The following is a 17,747-nucleotide window of genomic DNA, read 5'->3' as shown; positions in this document are numbered from 1 at the left end:
GGGGGTTGGTGAGAGCTCACAGGGGCAAGCAGTAGCCACGGGTGTGCTTTGCGGGAACACATCGCTGACCCGTAGCCGCTCGAAATTAGTGGCCAAGGCAGGGTGCCTATTTATTATTGCTTGGAGGCCTGTAGACGTGTTGGATGCCGAGGTACGAGATAAAACGGTCCTTTGGGTCTTCGTCTCGCTTCGGTTTTGGTTTACCCTATATTATTAGCCTTGAATCTGAATGAGAGATGTGCAACCTTATGCAGCGCTAACCTCTATCAAATCCCGCGTGCAGCGCAGTGACGAAGTCAGCACCAGGAGTGGGGCAGATGGGAAGCCAGCGCCACGGAATTGAGTGTGGCGCATACGCGAGCCGATTTTTCAGCCACAACAATCACGTGGACCTATACCCAAGCTGTCAATTAGGGTGTGTGAACCAACCCACCAAAAATCCCACCATCACAAAATTGGAGGAGAACGCTTTGCCTTCCAGTTTTTGCGCCCTGATCGATACGCATTCCCAGTCCTCGTCACCTAAATCAAATCACAATGGCCAAGCGCACGACCAGTAAGTAGAGTCGAACAGATCGATGCCGCGGACTTCGAGAGCCTGATCGCTAACACGCACTGCAGAGGTCGGTATCACCGGCAAGTACGGTACTAGGTACGCAGAGATACTCCCTTCAGCTCGATAGTGAATTCAACCCCGATCCGCCTCAACGATCCGGCTCCTAACCCTCGAGCAGGTATGGTGCCTCCCTGAGGAAGCAGGTCAAGCGCATGGAGGTGTCGCAGCACGCCAAGTACACCTGGTATGTTTCCCCTCCAATTATCGATGCGCCCGACGCGGGGTGCAAGCTGGGGAGAGAGGGCGCCTGGATTGGGAGCCCAGTCTTCTGGGCTCCGGCTCTGGCGCCGTCAGAGCCGTAGCTCTCTTGGAAGCATGGCATCGGGCTGACCAATGCCCGTCCCGGGACAACAGCACCTTCTGCGGCAAGAACACCGTCAAGAGGACCGCCGTGGGCATCTGGCACTGCGGTGCTTGCAAGAAGACCATCAGCGGCGGCGCCTACGTCGTCGCGACCCCTGCCGCCTCCGCCGCCCGCTCGACCCTGAGGCGTCTGCGTGAGATTGCCGACGTCTAAGCATGACGCACGCAATTTCTCTCGACTCTCTCCCATCTCTCGCAAGCCCCGACCGACTGTGGAAATACCACATCGACGGAAACAGGCGACGACGACGGAAAAATGGAAAATTTTGGGTTGGTGACGGAGCTTTTGGGACTGTCCTCACGGCGTTTGTTTTGATGGCAAATATGCATGGTTCTTTTTACACGGGCATTTACTTTTTCCACCTCGCACGGGATGTCCTCGCAATGACGGACGGAGGGCAACGTGGCTCTGCTCCCATGACCGATCGCCACATTTCCGCGCCATTGGTGGCTGGGCTTTCCAACCGTCCTCATTGTTATCTCTCCTTTGGATCATTGGATTTCCACCAAGGATCGGGCGGACGGATGGCTTGGGAAATTTTCGGTGACGAGAAGACGATAGAGGAAGCCGGGCATAACAAGCCACAACCGCTGATGGCAGCTGTGGTGTCCTGGCAAACACGAACACGACAACCTCTCGCAAGTTAATCTTTGAGCGTAGACGTGATATTTCAGTGTGACCAGGCGCCAAAGTTTATGGGTAAAGCGTGTAAGTTTGCTCGGAAAGGGGGTATTGTCGACAAGCAGGCTCGCATGGGAAAGTGACGAAGCTCAATATACGTAGGGCGCATGGTTTCTAAAAAGACGCTTGCCCATAATCACTAATGGCATGAGACCGTCCAAGCTAGAGGGGATACGCGGTATTTTTGATCTCACCGCCTGGAGATCCTCATTGCGGCATGGGGGCCTTCCTATGCCGGGATCACGCGGCTCTCTCCTGGGTTGCCAGCAAACAGATGAGGACCAAGGCTCCCCAAGCCTCGAGGTGCCGGTGATGGGTCGGCAAGTGCGGCACCGCCCACGCAGAGTCTAGCGCCCAGAGTCATGCATGTATGTACACGGTCGCTCGCGGGAGTGGTGTCGCCAATATAAGCAAGATTCGTCCTCTGGCCGCCCCCTTTTGCGTCGTCATCTTCGATTTTTGGTTCTGGGGGCCGATCGGCCAGCTGGGCTGGTGGGGCCAGACTGCCGGCTGTCTTTGAAGCCCACGGACTTGACCGAACAAACATGGAAGCACCGGCCGATGACAGCTCCCCCCCCTCCTGGTTCCTGACAGGAGGCGCTTCGACGACCTGAAGATGCGAGCATGCCCCCTGGGTTGCGGCCGGCCTCTCCCGCCGTGCTACCGAACATGCGGTCTATGACAGCCTGGCTGGCTTCTTGTTACCGTAGATTCGTCACTTCCATCAATCGCTCTTGAACCTGTTGGGTTTTGTCTGTTAAATACTGCCTGTGTGCATCGTGCCCAAATACGTGGGCACTGGGCTTGGTATGCTTCTTGGCATGCTTTTTGGCATAGAATATGTGTTTACATGTCTCGCAAGCTCAGCAGTCGCAGCATATTTGAAGATTTCGGGTTGATTTGGGAACTTGTCGCTCCCGCTTCGAGTGGTCCGCACCAATAGAGCGAATTCATGGCAACACCCGGGCACGAGCGTTTCCGAGGTTGCTGGGGTTCCTCGGCTAGAGCCAGGTGAGGGGGCTGCGATGGTCCATCCAGCCTCCTTGCTGCGGCCAAAGTCCGCAATGAGAAATGAGAGGGCATTGGGCGTGGTATGCACTGTATCCGTGCACCACCTTGTCGTTGATTTGGTGCAATTGCGGAGGTTGGACAACATGAATCTGGCCAAGGCTGCTTCATAAGCAAAGCGGAAAGCGGCTGATGATAGAGGTCAATGTTGGTTGTTTCTGTCGTCTTGTCTGCACGGTACGGTGACGGCGGTTGGCGGGCAGGGTCTGGGCCATGATTGGCGGCATCTGCGCGTGGCGCCAAACGCCTGCCCTTTGTGGAAATCGATATCGAGCTCGTTTTCTCTTCGCGCTGGGCGCAGGGACACGCGGCCACCGATATGGAGATAGGACAGCGGAGAGAGCGTGGGACCGCGAAATGAGGAGGAGTCAGGTTCGGGGGAGGCCATGCTTGGCTCCCCATTTGGGCCGATCGCCCTGCAACCCAGGCGGGCGGAGCCTGCAACGCCAACATTAGAAAATTGGAGCCCAGGACGGACAGCCAGAAGGACGGACAGCCTCCTCGTAGCACGACGAGGGCGCAAGCCGCAGGTGGCCCCGCAACTGGGCTGCCACTTCGCAGGCTGGTGGCACTGCATGTGCATCCAATTTGCATTTGCGTTTCTGCCCCAAGTCATCAATCCATGTGCTGCGCTGGCGTCCCCAACTTCCCTTCCCGCCTTGTCACGCCCAGGTATTGACACTGCCACCAACTGCCCGTCGTGTAAAGAGGGCAGGCTTATTGCCTTGGATGCCTTGTCTTGACTCTACGCGCGCGCATTGGTGGTCGCCGTGTGTCCCTGTCCTGTACTGTATGCCATTTGATCCTCGCTCCAGCGCATAGGGCGGCTCCATTTCGTCAGCGTACGTGGCACCCGGGCGACCTTCTTCCCGCAGCTCTGGCTGTGCCGAGCGATTGAGTGCCCCCTGACGGTCCAATCCAGCAGCGCTCCGTCCCCCCAATTTCTGCCTCCCCAGCCCTCGCACCACAACCCGAAAGCCCGAAGCGGTTTTTCGAAGCTGGTCCCCTGCAGAGCCAAGCACTCCTGCTCAACAGGAGCCACACACCTCACCCGGCTGGACCATAACCGCCATCCACAGCCCCCTGTGCTAACTCCCTCTTCGATCCTCTCCTATTTTTTTCTGGTCCCTGGTCACGACACAGCACAACACCGACTAATCGTGGACCGACCGGAACGGCTGCCCATCTGAGCATGTCTAGGGCAATCGGCCGCCACTCGCCCTTCTCCTAACAACGCCCCCATTTCCCCAGCATCCTTTGGCAGCCGTCATCGCTCCTGGGCCGCTCAGCAGGCTCGATACCCCCCAAACGCCCCCATCCCCAGCCGCCTCGCCCGACGCGGAAATGCCCTCGTTCCTGACCCAGCAGCACGGGAGCAACCACGCCTACGGCCGCAACAGTGGCATCGTCCACCTCGATCTCGACGGCTCTTACGACGGCTTCTCACGCGACAAGGTCAATGGACCACAGCACACGTCCAAAGAATCCTCTTCGCACAACTCAAATGACAGTTTCGACGCGGCTTCCAGCAGCAGTTCTAGCAACACGTCTACCGGCTCGTCCACCGCCTGTCCCGCCAACGAGCGTCTGAACGGCGCCGGCGCGGCGGACGCTGCCAGGGAGAGATTCAGGACCGCAGCCAAGGCCGCCGCCATGAATTCGGCGACGGTTATGGTCAATGGGAGGACAGGCGTCGAAAAGCTGGGATCGGTCCAGTCCGAGATCCTGACACGCAAGTCGCTCTCGAACGGGATTTCATCCATGACGCTGGCCGATCGGACTGTCGCGCCGCCACAACAACCAAACCATAACCATCAGCAGCACAATCACGAGCGTCCTCGCACGCCACCGCACCGATTGAGCAATGGCACACGGGACGCTAATCCCTCGTTCGTGCCAAACAATCACAGCAGGGACAGCCACCCGTGGTCTTCGGTGGCATCGACAAATGGCGAATCGATACCACCGACTCCTCACGAGATGCAAACGAGGCACGTAAACAAGGGCGACTTCACGCCTCTGGATACATCTCCGCCTAGTGCCACCCTCATCGTACCATCTAGCAGTCTGCCTGGCTTTTTCTCCACCCCGATCAGTCCTGGTATATCGAGCCCTTTGTCGGAGCCGGGCAATCGCCACACCAACCAGCCGCACAGGTTTTCCTCGCCGCCTCACTATCATTCAGCGGGGGGCACGCCCAGCTCATCCTCTGCCGCTCTGGCCCCACCTGGCCAGGGACTGAAGCATCGCCATACCCTAGAGGTGCCCAAAGCCGGGCCCTCTCGAGGCTCTCGGGATGGGGTAGACACGGCCTATGCCAGCGGCCGCTTTTCGCCCACGGGCACCCCAGTTGGTGGCCGGAGGCCATCGTTGAGCTTGGCTCGGAGGAACACGAGATCGCTTCACTCCGATATGCCGCGAGACGAGGTCATCCCCGACGACGATGCTCTTAGGTGGGCCGAAGCCTATCGCCAGAAGCGCGCCAGCAAGCGGAAGCGCTTGGAGTTGGAGGACGATGATCGCGTGCTCGTTGGCACCAAGGTCGACGAGAGCCATGCCAACTGGGTCGCCGCCTACAACATGCTGACTGGAATCCGGGTTTCGGTCTCGCGCACAAATGCGAAGCTCGACAGGCCACTGACCGATGAAGACTTTCAGACGAAGCAAAAGTCTACTTTTGACATGTACGTATCCGCCCCAACAGAAACCCGCTGCTTTCATCTCTGGTATGACACCATTGCTCACTAGGTCCCCTTCAGCGCCGGTAACGAGCTTGTCCCTTCCGCCAAGTATGACTTTAAGTTCAAGGACTACGCCCCGTGGGTGTTCCGACGACTTAGGGCTCTATTCGGCCTTGACCCGGCGGACTACCTCATGTCTCTGACCGGAAAGTACATCCTTTCCGAGCTCGGCTCACCTGGAAAAAGTGGCAGTTTCTTCTACTTTTCGCGCGACTACAAGTACATCATCAAGACCATCCACCATGCCGAACACAGGTTTCTGCGCAAGATCCTCAAGGACTACTACGAACATGCTCAAAACAACCCGAACACGCTGTTGTCGCAGTTCTACGGGCTGCATCGTGTCAAGGTCCAGTACGGCAGGAAAATTCACTTTGTGGTCATGAACAACCTCTTCCCACCGCACCGCGATATCCACCAGACCTTCGACCTCAAAGGCTCGACGGTTGGCAGGGAGTACAGGGAGGACAACCTGGGCACGAACCCCCGGGCAACGCTCAAGGACCTGAACTGGCTGCGGCGGCAGAAGCATCTGGAACTCGGAATCCAGAAGAAGCAGCTTTTCTTGGAACAGCTGAGGAGGGATGTGAAATTGTTGCAGAAGCTCAAGATCATGGACTACTCGCTCCTGATTGGCATCCACGATCTGAAGAAAGGAAACGACGAGAATCTGCGGCACAAGACGCTCCAGGTGTTTAACCCTGGAGGTGCCGCGGACGCAGACGACCAGGATCCGGGGAAGTCGGTGCTTCTCCGTACGCTGTCCAAGTTGGAAAACCAACGCAAGGCCCGGGAGCTCCGACAGATGATCAAGTCGGAGCGCCCGATTCCGATGGGCGAGGGCAGCAGCACTATGCCCGACGAGCTCGAGGAGGGGACAAGATCCGACTGTGTTTTCTACAAGGACGATGGCGGATTCCAAGCCACCCACGAAGACAACACGCCGGGAGAGGAGATCTACTACCTCGGCGTCATTGACTGCCTAACTCACGTAAGTTCGCAACCCATCTGCGCTTCGGCATATTGACATGATGGACACTGACAAGGCACGTGCAGTACGGAATAATCAAAAAGATTGAAAACTTCTGGAAGGGACTCTCGAGCGACCGAACCCAGATATCCGCCCTCCCTCCAGAAGAATACGGCGACCGCTTCCTTGACTTCATGTCGGGCATAACAATGTCTCCCGAAGAGGCTGCGCGCGACGCGAGAGATCGCGAGGCGAGAGAGCAGGCATCCGCTGCAGCAATTGCGGCGGCTGAGCGACACGATGCCGCGGGCAAAGGAAAGGAGCGTGTCTCGAGCTGGAATAGCAGTATCCGGCGGAAGTCAACATCGGGTCCTTCTGGCATTCCGCCCATCCCTACTCACCAACCCCCTCCGATTCCGCAGAAGGCCTCCCCCGCGCGGTCGCCCGAGGCAGATGCCGTAATCCGGAGGGCTGAGCAGGAGGCGTTCAAGAACCAAGATCGCGAGCACGACGTCCCAGAGAGGGTCATCCGTACGATGGTCCCGGCTCCAGGGGGACTCTCCACCTCAGCAACCACCGCTCCCAACAGCATTCTGGTGAATGGCCTCGCAAACTCTGCGGGGCCTTCGGAGCGTCGCGAGTCTCTCCAAGGCAATGCAGTGCTTCCCGTTGTGGAGGAGACTGCCGAGGCATCGTCTACTGGGGGACGCAGCAGGAGCCGCGTCTCGATCAGGTCGGCTCTCTCGACGACGGATAGCGAACGTCCGGTCACGCCAGCCAAAGACGCGCCTAGCCTCCCTGCCATGTCGCAACAAGCCGGCTTTGGGATCATGTCGTACAGCTCCAGTCGTGGAAGCAACAGGCCTCCTGGGCACCCGCCGCCGACACCTCCCAAGAGCAGCCATCTAAAGCCCGAGAGCGCCGATAGCGGATACGGAGTCGTGGGTGGGGGTACCAGTGTCTCCACCGGCAGGGCCAGATCTGGCTCTGGCTCGGCAAGCCTGGGCAAGGGCGGCATCAGCCGGAGCAGTCTGGATAAGGCCCTACCACCGCTTCCTGGCAAGAACGACCGTCTCCACCTTGACGAATTCGGGGCAGCTCTCGATCGACTATGATTGCGCTTATAACATACCGGCAGTTGCATCAGGCCATCGAGTCGACCCATCTATATATAGGGCATACTGTGCGCGAGGGGCTTTGGATTAATCTCTCTTTTGCAAGTCGGTCGCCTAGGCGAGATTTGAGGGCCTCTTCACGGAGGGCGGAGCCGAAAAAAATACTGCAAACAACCCCCTTCCTTGGCTGCTTCTTTGAGCATTTTGGGAAACCCTTGCAGCCCTTTCTTTTCCATATTTCCATGTCTTCCCATTCTCCTTGATTCTCTACTCTATTCCCGCGACATCGTCATGATACCACACTATTGCATGGAACAAGCATAAAATCAGCCTTCTGTCTCCTGTCAGTCTCTTTTGTCGATGCGTATCTGCTTTCCTTTGTTGAAATACTTTTATCTTTTTTTTCTTCTTGTTAGCCACCTCTTGGTCCTATCCACCTTGTTCTCCATTCCCTCTTGTCACATCCCCCACCTGATCCCAAGTCGCTCCGACTCACCTCATGCCCTCCTGTGCCCGCTTTCTCCATTTTCGCCTCCCCATCCATCCGCTCGCTACCCAAGGTCCCTTGAATATCCCGACGTGTGCGGGCCGTTTGTTTGGCAGACAATCATGACCGGATGGATCACAGCTTTGAAACGGGGAACCAGTGATGTCCTTTCTCTTCATTTTGTACGGCGCCTCATGCTTGGTTCATATCGTTTTGCTCTTCGTAAAGCCCGTCTCTGCAGCCCCTTGGCCAAGCTAGATACGCAGGGGGTGGTTATCGGGAGGATGCGGTCGCAAACGAGGATGCGGTCGGCGATGGTCATATTGTAGATATAATATTCTCGTGGTGTCTTTTGTCACTTTTTTTCCTTCTACTTTTTCTTGACGGCAATACCTCATAGACCTCCGTTGGATGCAGCTTTCTCCCGGGCGGGGAAGGGGGGGTGAAATAGAAAGGTCGTTAGCAGTTTAGAATATGAGACTGTCCATTCTGTAGCATTAGGCCTGTGCACATGAATGATTCCTGACTTGCTTGGCATGTGGTTGGGTTAGCGACCGTGATGACCTTTTGAGAAGACGTGCAGATATGCAAAGATGCATTTGTATATCATAGACAGATGTACATATGCGGTAGAGTCTTGGTAATATTTCGTAATCTTTATCTATGCTGCCGTCTCTAGGTGGCGTCGAGTGCATAGGTTGCTCGTGATTTGTACATTGGTTACCACTTTAGATTTCTTGTCATAACCTTTTTCTTTTTATACTTTTACACAGAGTTGTCACAAGGTAATCATGGCTACATGTTGCGCCTATTTGAAAGTGACATTAGAGTCCATCTTGATGGCGCCTTGTGCCTCGAGGGCCTTTAGCCTCTGCTCTTTTTGATAGTTTGCAACCCTGTACTTCTTAAAATGTGCAACCTGGGCGCGAGTGAGAGGAGGATGGTGTTAGTAGGAGTCTGTTTGCTTGATAGCCGTGTCTTTACCCCCTCCTTGTGAAAGGACGTACCCACTGCGCGGCGCAGTTCTGCTCAAACACGCTAGTCTCGGGGCCGCACGCCTTGCCGGCGGACTTGGCGTCCTTGACCGGGTCGACGATGCCGGCCTTGTCGAGGCAGGCAAAGTAGACGTCGCGCGAGTCCCAGCAGCGCTTGCGCTCCGACCGTGACGGCACGACGGCGCCCTGGCGCACCTCCTCGGCGCGCTTCTGCTCCTCCGACTTGAAGAGGCCGAACATGACGGGCTGGGCTGGGCTGGGCTGGGCTGGCTGGCGGGGCCGGATGGGTGAGGAAGAGGGTGTCGCAAGGCTTTGCGTTGGTAGGGGGGTGGGCTTTCTGCCCGCTGCGGCTGTTGCCTTTTTTACTTTTATTTTTCGAAAGCTAGCGTGCGCGGCGGTGGGGAGGGGGCGGCCGCAAGTCGTTGGAGGCGCACGTCGTCGATTTCTTGCAAGCGTCGACGGCGGCGGGCGAGAAGCTCCACTGACGTAGGTGCTTTTTTCTTCACTTGGAGCTTCCTGACTAGGAAGCTTTCGATGCGCTGTCACGTGCTGCGCCAAACTGCCGGGACCGCACGGGAACTGAGATCCGCCAACGCTAGACCCCCTGCCTGTGCGTGCGCCTCTGGAGCGAGCCGGGAGTCGAGGTGGGCCCAAATTTGTCGAGGCACCAGCGATGCGGCGCCTTGACACGCATCGCGGCGACTTACTGGCAACCCCTTTTTGCGACATAACCAGCACGCCCCAACCCCTGTCCTTAAACCGGCTGCCAACCGCGACCGAATCCCTGAAAAATTTCGACTCGGTGCCGAGAAGGCTCGCACAGGACGACTGCCTTGCGCGCCCAGCCTTGCCATCCTCAGCATAATAGACGCATCCCCCACCTCCAGCGATCCGGCCGGGCGACACCAAGCATCGCCAGCCAAGACCTCCACCCCCACCAGCCAGCCCACGGGGCTCGACGGGCCGCCTGGAACTTGACCAGGAGGGGGCGCTGAACGGCCAGAGGAGGGAGGAATAAGAAAGAGAGCGAGAGAGAGGGAAGGGAGGAGCGAAGCCGCGCAAGGGCCGCCCCGGTTCGATAAAAAAGATGGCGCGGAGACGCAGGCCGCCACGCGCCGGCGCGCTGACGGAGCTGCCGCCGCTCAGGATCCTGTCGCAGATGGCGATCCTGCAGGCCGTCTACTACGTCGCGGCGCTGGTGCTCATGCTCTTCACCGCCCTCGTCTACGGCCGCGCCTTCTCCCTCGACCTCCTCTTCGGCTGGGAGTCGGTGCGCGGCGACACCACGCAGGGCTGGCTGACGGCCTTTGTGTGGATGCTCGATGGCGGGCTGGTTGTGTGAGTGTTCTTCTTTTTTCGTCCTCTCTCACATCATAGCGACCGACCCCCTTTTCCCCTCTTGCACCCTGTTGGTCGGGGATACCTCCTTGCCGCGCTATGCAGATCACCATTTGCTGACCTGAACCTGCCTGCGTCTACCAGCTCCCTCGTCCTCGTCCTCGTCGTCGTCCGCTCCAAGCTCGTGCCCGACTTCGCCATATCGCTGCATGTGGTGCACCTGGTGGTCACCTGGCTGTACACGGGCCGCATGCCGCGCCACCTCTTCTGGTGGCTGACCATGGCCGCCTCGAGCGCCTGCGCCGTCGGCCTCGGCATCTGGGGCTGCCGGTACCGCGAGCTGATGCCCATCAGCTTCGGCGGCATCGGCGGCGGCGGCGCGTCGTCGTCCTCCGCCGCCGCCGGCAGGTCTGGGGGCGGGCAGGGAGGCGGTGGTGGCGGTGATGCTGGCGACGAAGAACAGGGCTTCTCGAGAGGCCGCGGCCGCGGCAGAGGCAGGGACGGCGGAGGAGAGTACGAGATGATGAACATGAATGGAGGCAACGGAGCGAAATAGACGTTTGGGGCTGCTTTGTGTATACTTGTAGCCCCGTGTGTAATATGAAAGGGGCGGCTGGCATTTTTTTATTTTCTCCCGGCTACTTGTGCCGTTCTCACACCATGGTTCGGCGTTGATGGCTACCGCGCAGGGTCCGAGTGTCGAACCCGCCCAATAGAATATTCTTTCTACGAGGTCTCTGCTGCTCGAACAGTGTGCATCATCCCTCAAGAGCCCCTAGCGTGAACCATTCCTACTGGCCTGTGCTGATATCCGACTTCTGCCCCCTGGTCCTGCTCCTTGTCCTTCTCAAACCCGCGCTCTGGCAAGCTGGACCTTCCGTTGCTGCTGCTGGTGCATCACCTGGCCGACGAGTGTGCTAGTTAGTCAGTTAAAATCGGCTCACCGTCTCGACCAAGCCCGCCACCAGGTACCTGACGACGTGGACCTGTCTGCTCTGTCCGATCCGGACGGCCCTCCCGATCGCCTGCCTCTCCACGCTCGGGTTCCACTGCGGCTCGAGGATGAAGATCCGGCTCGCCGCCGTGAGGTTTAAGCTATGATTCACGCCGGGCCGTGGCCGTTGGTCAGCTCGGATCCCTTCCGCCCTGGGCTGTCGATATATCTCGCTAGGAGCGTTGGTGTGACGAGAAGCCGTAGCGTTCTTGAAAACTCACCCGAATGCCCCAACCCCCCGTGCTCATTATCAACACCCGCATGTCCCCGTCCTTTGTGAACCTCTCCATGTTGTCTTGCCTCTGCCTGAGGCTGTAGTCGCCGTCGATCCGCTGGTATAGAATGTGTCTCTGCTTTAGCCGCGCCGCGATGAGGTCCAAAGAGCGCGTCCAGCAGGAGAAGGCGATGCTTTTGGCGCGGGTTTGCCTAGTGTTAGCCTTCTTTTTGCTATCCCTCGGGTCTCGACTGGTCACTGCCAGACTCACCTCTTCTCGTCCAACCCTGCGCGTTCAAGGTCCGTCATTAATGCGTCAATCTTGCTCGAGGTTCCATGCGTGTTGAAGTAGCCGTCCTGCCCGCCGAGCCCCTGCGCCATCATCTGCTGCGGCACCATCACATCGCTTCCAAAGTTGGGGTTCTCCGCCCAGGCGGCGGCCCCCTCTTCCCTGCACACCGAGCACGGCGGTGGTGACCCCGCGGCCGAGTGGGCGGCCGGCGACCCGTCCGGCGACAGGCACTGCTAGCAGTACCTGTGCTGGCACATCAAGCCGCCGCCGCCGCCGCCGCCGCCCCCTGGGGCGCTGCCACCAGCCCCAAAGGCGTCCAGCAGGGGGATCGGGGCGCCCCAGCCGGACTACACCCGTGAGTTTGTGCTTGTACCTCCTGAGCCAAGTTGCGGTTAATTACCAAGCTCACGTCCCGAAAGCGTTGCGGGGCATTTTTCTTACACCTCGGCGCCCCCAGGTTCGGGAATGATACGTTCCCACAGACTGTTTCCTTCTGAGGTCGGACCATTCTCCCTGACCAGCATGAAGCCCAAGGCTCGCTCTTGGTGACTGGTGGTTGGACTTTGTGAGCGAGTGTTTGAACGGGCATACTAAAGAAATAAGGGCAAAGCTGTCTCCAAGGTGATAGAGAAGCACTTACGGGAGCAACTGCGTCATGATCCCGGATCCTGCTTTGACACGCTCCAGATTCTTATCTCTTGTGAGCGATTCATAGGCCCCCGAGATTGCCCGCCGCTCGATTTCCTGCCCTTCAGAAGTATCGGCTTCCCTCGCACCATCGGCAGGATCTGACCCGTTTGCACGGTCCCGCGGAACATAATCCAAGCCCGGGAACTCGATGACGTGTGGATTGTGGCACTCGAGCCCATGGAGCCCGAAGCCGTCGTCCGGGTACTGCAGATATATCTCAGCGTCAGAGAGGGCCGACCCTACCTTTTCGGCGCAGGAACGTGGGCCATAAATATTGATGTCGACCTTGAGCACCGCTTCGGCTGGCCTCTTGGCCCGCTGGAGGACATTTCGGGCGTCGGCGCTCTTTGCGAATGCTCTAACGTCCAGATCGCCGTCAGGGCAGAGCTTATGGATAGCTCCAAGTCCTCGGGTCAGCAGCTCGGACACTTGGGCAAACTCGGTGTCGTCCGGGAACTTGAGCATAATATACTCCGAGTCTAGGCAAACATTGAACTGGTGCACCTCATCGGCAGAACCCAGTTTGGTCTCGAGAGCGCCCATGTTCCCGACAAGTCTCACGAAGCCGTCATGTATCTGCAGCCAAGGGGGCGTGTTGGGTCTCGTCAGCTTTCCAAATCGAAGGGACAGCACAAGCCCTACCAAGAGATAGACAGTAACATACAGCTCCGAAGCAGTAGTAGTCGCCGGCCTTTCCTTCCATGGCCTTCTCGAACCCTTCCTGGATGGCGAGAGTCTCCCCGTCGAACCACTCGTTCATGCGTTCCTGCGAGTCGTTACAGGCGCTTGCCTCGGGGTTGGCTCACTCGAACCCGCCGAACAGGTCGTAGGCGTCCCACTCTTGCGGCGAGCTGCCATCACCTGTGTCCATCACGGCGCCCCAGTAGTCTCGAGGTCGGTCTCCATGACGGCCCAGAAGGGTGGATATGCATGATAGGCGTCTCGTCGACTTGTTGGACAGCAGGGGTTTGGTGAACTCAATTTGGCTCATGGTTACTGCAAATTAACGCCAACGGGGCCCATAGAGAAGCAGGATAGGACACGAGACTGGCAAGGCTGCGACGAGGAATTGTGCGCCTGCCCAGGCGGTGCGTTCAACCCGGACTGGGGTGCACTACGGGCGGCTTCAGTAGCTTGGAATTCCGCCTTGGCGTATGGCTAAGCCAGGGTCAGGGACTATGCAAAAGCGCCAGATTGCGCTGAACGCCCGCTTGTTAGCGGCCGATGTAGTGTCGGGCAGCAGATTGGAGGCTGAGGGGGGTTGCCTGCACGCCTCATTCTGCGTGCTCCATAAATTTATGCAATGCAGGTCGCCTGAGATGTCCAATGGGTCGCCAGATTGGGGCGCAACAGAATGCCGGCAGTCAACAAGGAAAATGTTCCCGCCCCCAGCCAGCACCATCATCAATATAATTGCGCCATTCGAATCTTCCTTCAACCTCTGCTCCGTATCCTGCTTGTCAACCCTACCTATGCTTCCACGCTCCAGCGACGCGCTGCAACTCCAACGTTCTTCCCGTCACTACCACTTGCACATTTGACCCCTAGCAAACCACGCTTCAATCGAGAATGGCAGCGCCCGCAAACTCGCAGCCCTCCACTGGGTTTCAAAAGGCCTTGGATTCATTCATCCAAGACCTGACTCCCACACAAAGGTCCTAGTTCAAGATGACAACGTCCGACGACTTGAAGAAATCCATATCTGATCTCCAATACACTCAGAATCAAAAGAGAGGAGACATGGTCGATATGCGGAAAGTTGAGCGGTTCATCAAGGCCATGGAACAGTTTGGCAAGGTCCTTGCAAACAGCTCCGAGTTTGTTGCCTTTGTCTGGGGACCAATAAAGCTCATTCTCCAGATAATTCCTACCCACGCCGCCGTGACAGCCTTGACGGCGGACAGGTTCATTAACAAGGATACAAACCCGGATTGCGGAAAGCTGGGTCGAGTCTCTCAATGCAATCCTCGACGCTTACAGAGCATCGCCGAGAATCTTCCAATTTTCCAAGAGTATGGGAATACGTTCGCTCAAAACACAGCGATGCAATCGGTACTGGAGAGGATGTGGTCCGTCATTTTCCAGTTCCACAAAGAGGCACTCAAGGTCCTTAGCAAGAACAGTGAGATTCTACAGCCCGTATCCTGATATTACATCTGTTTGTTTGACAGGACGACGACTAAATCATATGCCTTCGATTTGCCAGCCCTGAGGCACGTCTTCCGGTCCCTATGGGGTGACTTTCGTGGCCGCTTCAAGTCCATGCTCGATGAACTCAAGAGCCTAAAGGAGCTCGTTGAAAGTCATGCAAACCAATGGCACATCACCCAGTATCACAAAGACAGAGCTGTGATTCTCGAGGCCCTGGAAAGAACACAGCAGCAAGAGTCATACGCTGCCTTTGAGAGGGTGCGAAACTGGATATCTGGAATAAGTCAAGACGGACAGTTCGAAAGACATCAGCGTGTTTTAGAGAGTGTCCAAAGCAAGACTCACAAGCGGGGTGGACAATGGATCTTGGGTCACGAAAAGATGAAGAGTTGGCTAGGTCAAGGTCTCAGATCCTCTGTACTCTGGGTCAATGGTATTCCTGGAGCAGGTAAGCACCTGAACCTGCCCCACACTCCTTTATTCTGAGCAAGCACTACAAACCGGACACTGACAGTCTCTAGGAAAATCCGTGCTTGCATCTGTGGTGGTTGGAAAGCTTAAAGAAATCAGAAAGGACGAAGAGGAAAACAAGCAGGACCTTAGCTCGCATGCATTCTTCTTCTGCGAATACAGAGACGCTCACCGAAACCACGCGTTAGCGATCCTCTCAGCTCTTCTCTCTCAGATCCTCACGATGGAAAGGGATCTTATTCCATACGTCGACCACAAGCGCGACCAAAAAGGAGATACGAAGCTTGAATCGCTGGACCTCTGCAAAGAGCTACTTAGGGTCGTCGTGAAAGACGGGCCAACAAAGTACTTCGTGGTGGACGGGATCGACGATTGCGAGGAGCCGGACCGGAGAAAGTTTTTTGATTTTATTCTTGAACTCATCCGTCAATGCGACTAACAAAACTCGGGCAGCTTCAAACTAGTGATATTTAGCAGAGAGGAGCTAGACATCAAGAAGCGCCTTGCGGGCCCGAACACCATCCATATCACACCGGAGGATGTGGGCCAAGACATCGAGAATTTTGTAGAGTTCCACAGTCGCTGCCTCCAAGAGGAGTTTCCAGAGCGCGGCTTGACCGAGGATAGGCGCGTGGCTATCCAAAAGCAGGTGATGAACCGGGCAAACGGTAAGCTGAAATAAACTATTCTTAGCCGTCATGGAGCCGTCACTACCAAGGCTGCAAGCTAACACACAGCCCGGTTCGAACAGGGATGTTCTTTTTGCACGCCTCATAATGGAGAATCTCAAGGCGCAGAAGACCTTGGACGGCCTCAACAAGGAGCTGGATCCGAAGACATTTCCAAAGAACTTGGATTCTGCGTACGTTTTCATTACTCGGCTCACGTAGCTATATTCTCCAGTAGCCGTGTCCCAATCCTGGGATGCCAGTTATTACTGACCATCGTTGTAATGCAGTTATGAACGAACTTTCAAGCGAATTATGGACAAGGCCACCCCTAACGAAAAAGACGTGATTCTAACTATACTTAAGCTTATGACATGTTGCTGGCGCCCACTCAAATGGCATGAAATCCAGGCTGCTATTTCGATAGTGCTCAACGAGGAGGAAAAGATGGATCCACGCCGCTGCTGGACAGGACAGGCCCAGGACCTCTTCGGGTCACTTGTGCTGTCGGAACCCGCGGAAGGGGGGAGAGTGGGATTTGTCCACAAGACGGTGGAGGAGTGAGTTTGAGCCCAGATCCAAAATGGTGGAAACGAGCTTTGGTGTGCTAACTATCTTGTGATGACTTGGAATACAGTTTCATGGCCCGATCGTCCAAGGTCACCAACATGACAGCTATCTCGGCAGAGCATCGCGTGACGCTACTCTGTCTGCAATACCTAACGTGGGCTTGCTTTGACAGGGAACTCAACCCAGTTCCAGAAAATCCCGAGCGGCAGTTCGCATTCCAAGATTACGCTTCCGCCCACTGGGTCGACCATGTAGGGCACCTCGTCAGGGCTGCGCACCACAGGCTGTCCACCCCCAAAGACACGGGGTTCTCGGGCGAATACACCCGGGGCATGGGGCCCACGGGCAAAGACGTCAAGGAGATGGAGCAAGCCGCAGAGAGCTTCATCCTTCGGTTCTACGACAAATTGAAGGATAAAGAGAGGTCTGAGTGCGAGTACATGCAAGCTGCGGCATCCCTGGGCCTCTCTGAGCAAGTATTTGAAGTCATATGGAGAGGGGTGAATTGGGTCCAGACACGGAAAGGGGACGAGGTGGATGACATATTCCCGCCGACACTGCAGGCCGCCGTGCTCGCAAACCGAAAGATTCTCGAATCAATGGCCGACCAAGTCAGATGCTCGCCAGCGCTGCTCGCGTACTACGGCGGCAGCCTCTTCAAGTGCTCGAGACGGACATGCTACCACTTCCACGAGGGGTTCTACTCCGAGCTGAGGCGGAGGTACCACCGCGACAGGCATAAGACGTGCTACGTCTGCCCCGAGAGCAGCTGCCCGCGCAGCCATGCCGGTTTCCGCAACGAAAAGGAGATCGCCAAGCACATCAAGCAGATGCACCCGGCCGCCGTCACGCTCTCCTGAGACTTCCCCTTGATCAAGAAGACGCCCGCCCGGACCCTGGGCGGGTGCAACGCCCGGTTCTCGAGGCCGCTGGACCTGAGGGCGCATATTAGACTGCATGCGCTGAACTTGTAGGATCTGCCCATCAGGTCTGTGGAGGGCGGGTCGGAAGGGGCATCGGGAGGTACGATGAGGGGCATTATCTCGGATCCGATGGTGATTGATCAAGAGAAGGAAGGCTCGGGCTGTTTCTAGTGGCATTAGGGGACACGATGACACGCCTTTGCCCTAAAAGGAAAGGCCAATTGGCGGGTAGCGAGCAGCAGACCGTATTGATATGCTCGCGGGGCCATCTATCGTACGCAGGCGTTAAGGATGCCGTTGCTACATTCAAGGGGTTGATTCGAGTGTTCATGTGCCGTCATCTTTCCCCTCCATCATGAATACGTCGCGCACGACAGCAGACAAGGCCTAGCCACTGGG

At 57.0% G+C, this 17,747-nt stretch overlaps 6 protein-coding genes across 6 annotated transcripts; 4 read left to right on the top strand and 2 right to left on the bottom strand.

Annotated features, from left to right (window-relative positions):
- Positions 1 to 537: 537 nt before the first annotated feature.
- Positions 538 to 1,133, top strand: GGTG_05892 (60S ribosomal protein L43; the record flags this gene model as incomplete). The annotated part of the gene is made up of 4 exons (XM_009223703.1): positions 538 to 556; positions 622 to 652; positions 735 to 800; positions 971 to 1,133. 4 exons carry the CDS (start codon positions 538 to 540, stop codon positions 1,131 to 1,133), a joined length of 279 nt encoding a protein of 92 aa, XP_009221967.1.
- Positions 1,134 to 3,252: 2,119 nt separating this feature from the next.
- On the top strand, positions 3,253 to 8,595 carry GGTG_05891 (phosphatidylinositol-4-phosphate 5-kinase its3 (PtdIns(4)P-5-kinase)). The gene is made up of 3 exons (XM_009223702.1): positions 3,253 to 5,413; positions 5,489 to 6,461; positions 6,527 to 8,595. Exons 1-3 carry the CDS (start codon positions 4,074 to 4,076, stop codon positions 7,553 to 7,555), a joined length of 3,342 nt encoding a protein of 1,113 aa, XP_009221966.1. The 5' UTR covers positions 3,253 to 4,073; the 3' UTR covers positions 7,556 to 8,595.
- A 25-nt stretch (positions 8,596 to 8,620) lies between these two features.
- Positions 8,621 to 9,530, bottom strand: GGTG_05890 (hypothetical protein). The gene is made up of 2 exons (XM_009223701.1): positions 9,050 to 9,530; positions 8,621 to 8,961 (listed from the first exon to the last, which is right to left on the bottom strand). Exons 1-2 carry the CDS (start codon positions 9,275 to 9,277, stop codon positions 8,851 to 8,853), a joined length of 339 nt encoding a protein of 112 aa, XP_009221965.1. The 5' UTR covers positions 9,278 to 9,530; the 3' UTR covers positions 8,621 to 8,850.
- Positions 9,531 to 9,680: 150 nt separating this feature from the next.
- GGTG_05889 (hypothetical protein) lies at positions 9,681 to 11,123 on the top strand. The gene is made up of 2 exons (XM_009223700.1): positions 9,681 to 10,375; positions 10,520 to 11,123. Exons 1-2 carry the CDS (start codon positions 10,125 to 10,127, stop codon positions 10,929 to 10,931), a joined length of 663 nt encoding a protein of 220 aa, XP_009221964.1. The 5' UTR covers positions 9,681 to 10,124; the 3' UTR covers positions 10,932 to 11,123.
- Positions 11,124 to 11,304: 181 nt separating this feature from the next.
- On the bottom strand, positions 11,305 to 13,325 carry GGTG_05888 (hypothetical protein; the record flags this gene model as incomplete). Its single annotated transcript, XM_009223699.1, has 7 exons — positions 11,305 to 11,526; positions 11,591 to 11,777; positions 11,855 to 12,108; positions 12,227 to 12,251; positions 12,317 to 12,424; positions 12,516 to 13,141; positions 13,230 to 13,325. The coding sequence occupies 7 exons, from the start codon at positions 13,323 to 13,325 to the stop codon at positions 11,305 to 11,307; spliced, it is 1,518 nt and encodes a 505-aa protein (XP_009221963.1).
- An 878-nt stretch (positions 13,326 to 14,203) lies between these two features.
- Positions 14,204 to 17,285, top strand: GGTG_05887 (hypothetical protein; the record flags this gene model as incomplete). Its single annotated transcript, XM_009223698.1, has 8 exons — positions 14,204 to 14,469; positions 14,548 to 14,687; positions 14,772 to 15,164; positions 15,238 to 15,583; positions 15,641 to 15,836; positions 15,925 to 16,049; positions 16,146 to 16,415; positions 16,493 to 17,285. The coding sequence occupies exons 1-8, from the start codon at positions 14,234 to 14,236 to the stop codon at positions 17,283 to 17,285; spliced, it is 2,499 nt and encodes an 832-aa protein (XP_009221962.1). The 5' UTR covers positions 14,204 to 14,233.
- Between the last annotated feature and the right edge of the window lie 462 nt (positions 17,286 to 17,747).

The sequence above is a fragment of the Gaeumannomyces tritici genome (genome assembly GCF_000145635.1).
Source record: "Gaeumannomyces tritici R3-111a-1 unplaced genomic scaffold supercont2.3, whole genome shotgun sequence".
NCBI lineage: Eukaryota > Fungi > Ascomycota > Sordariomycetes > Magnaporthales > Magnaporthaceae > Gaeumannomyces > Gaeumannomyces tritici.
This window is presented reverse-complemented; position numbering and strand designations above follow the sequence as displayed.

Coding starts and splice junctions, on each gene's coding strand:
- GGTG_05890 (XM_009223701.1), bottom strand. CDS start 9,277: ATGTTCGGCCTCTTCAAGTCGGAGGAGCAGAAGCGCGCCGAGGAGGTG. Junction 8,962..9,049: donor AGAACTGCGCCGCGCAGTGG/GTACGTCCTTTC, acceptor ACTCGCGCCCAG/GTTGCACATTTTAAGAAGTA.
- GGTG_05889 (XM_009223700.1), top strand. CDS start 10,125: ATGGCGCGGAGACGCAGGCCGCCACGCGCCGGCGCGCTGACGGAGCTG. Junction 10,376..10,519: donor CTCGATGGCGGGCTGGTTGT/GTGAGTGTTCTT, acceptor TGCGTCTACCAG/CTCCCTCGTCCTCGTCCTCG.
- GGTG_05891 (XM_009223702.1), top strand. CDS start 4,074: ATGCCCTCGTTCCTGACCCAGCAGCACGGGAGCAACCACGCCTACGGC. Junction 5,414..5,488: donor CAAAAGTCTACTTTTGACAT/GTACGTATCCGC, acceptor GGTCCCCTTCAG/CGCCGGTAACGAGCTTGTCC. Junction 6,462..6,526: donor TCATTGACTGCCTAACTCAC/GTAAGTTCGCAA, acceptor AGGCACGTGCAG/TACGGAATAATCAAAAAGAT.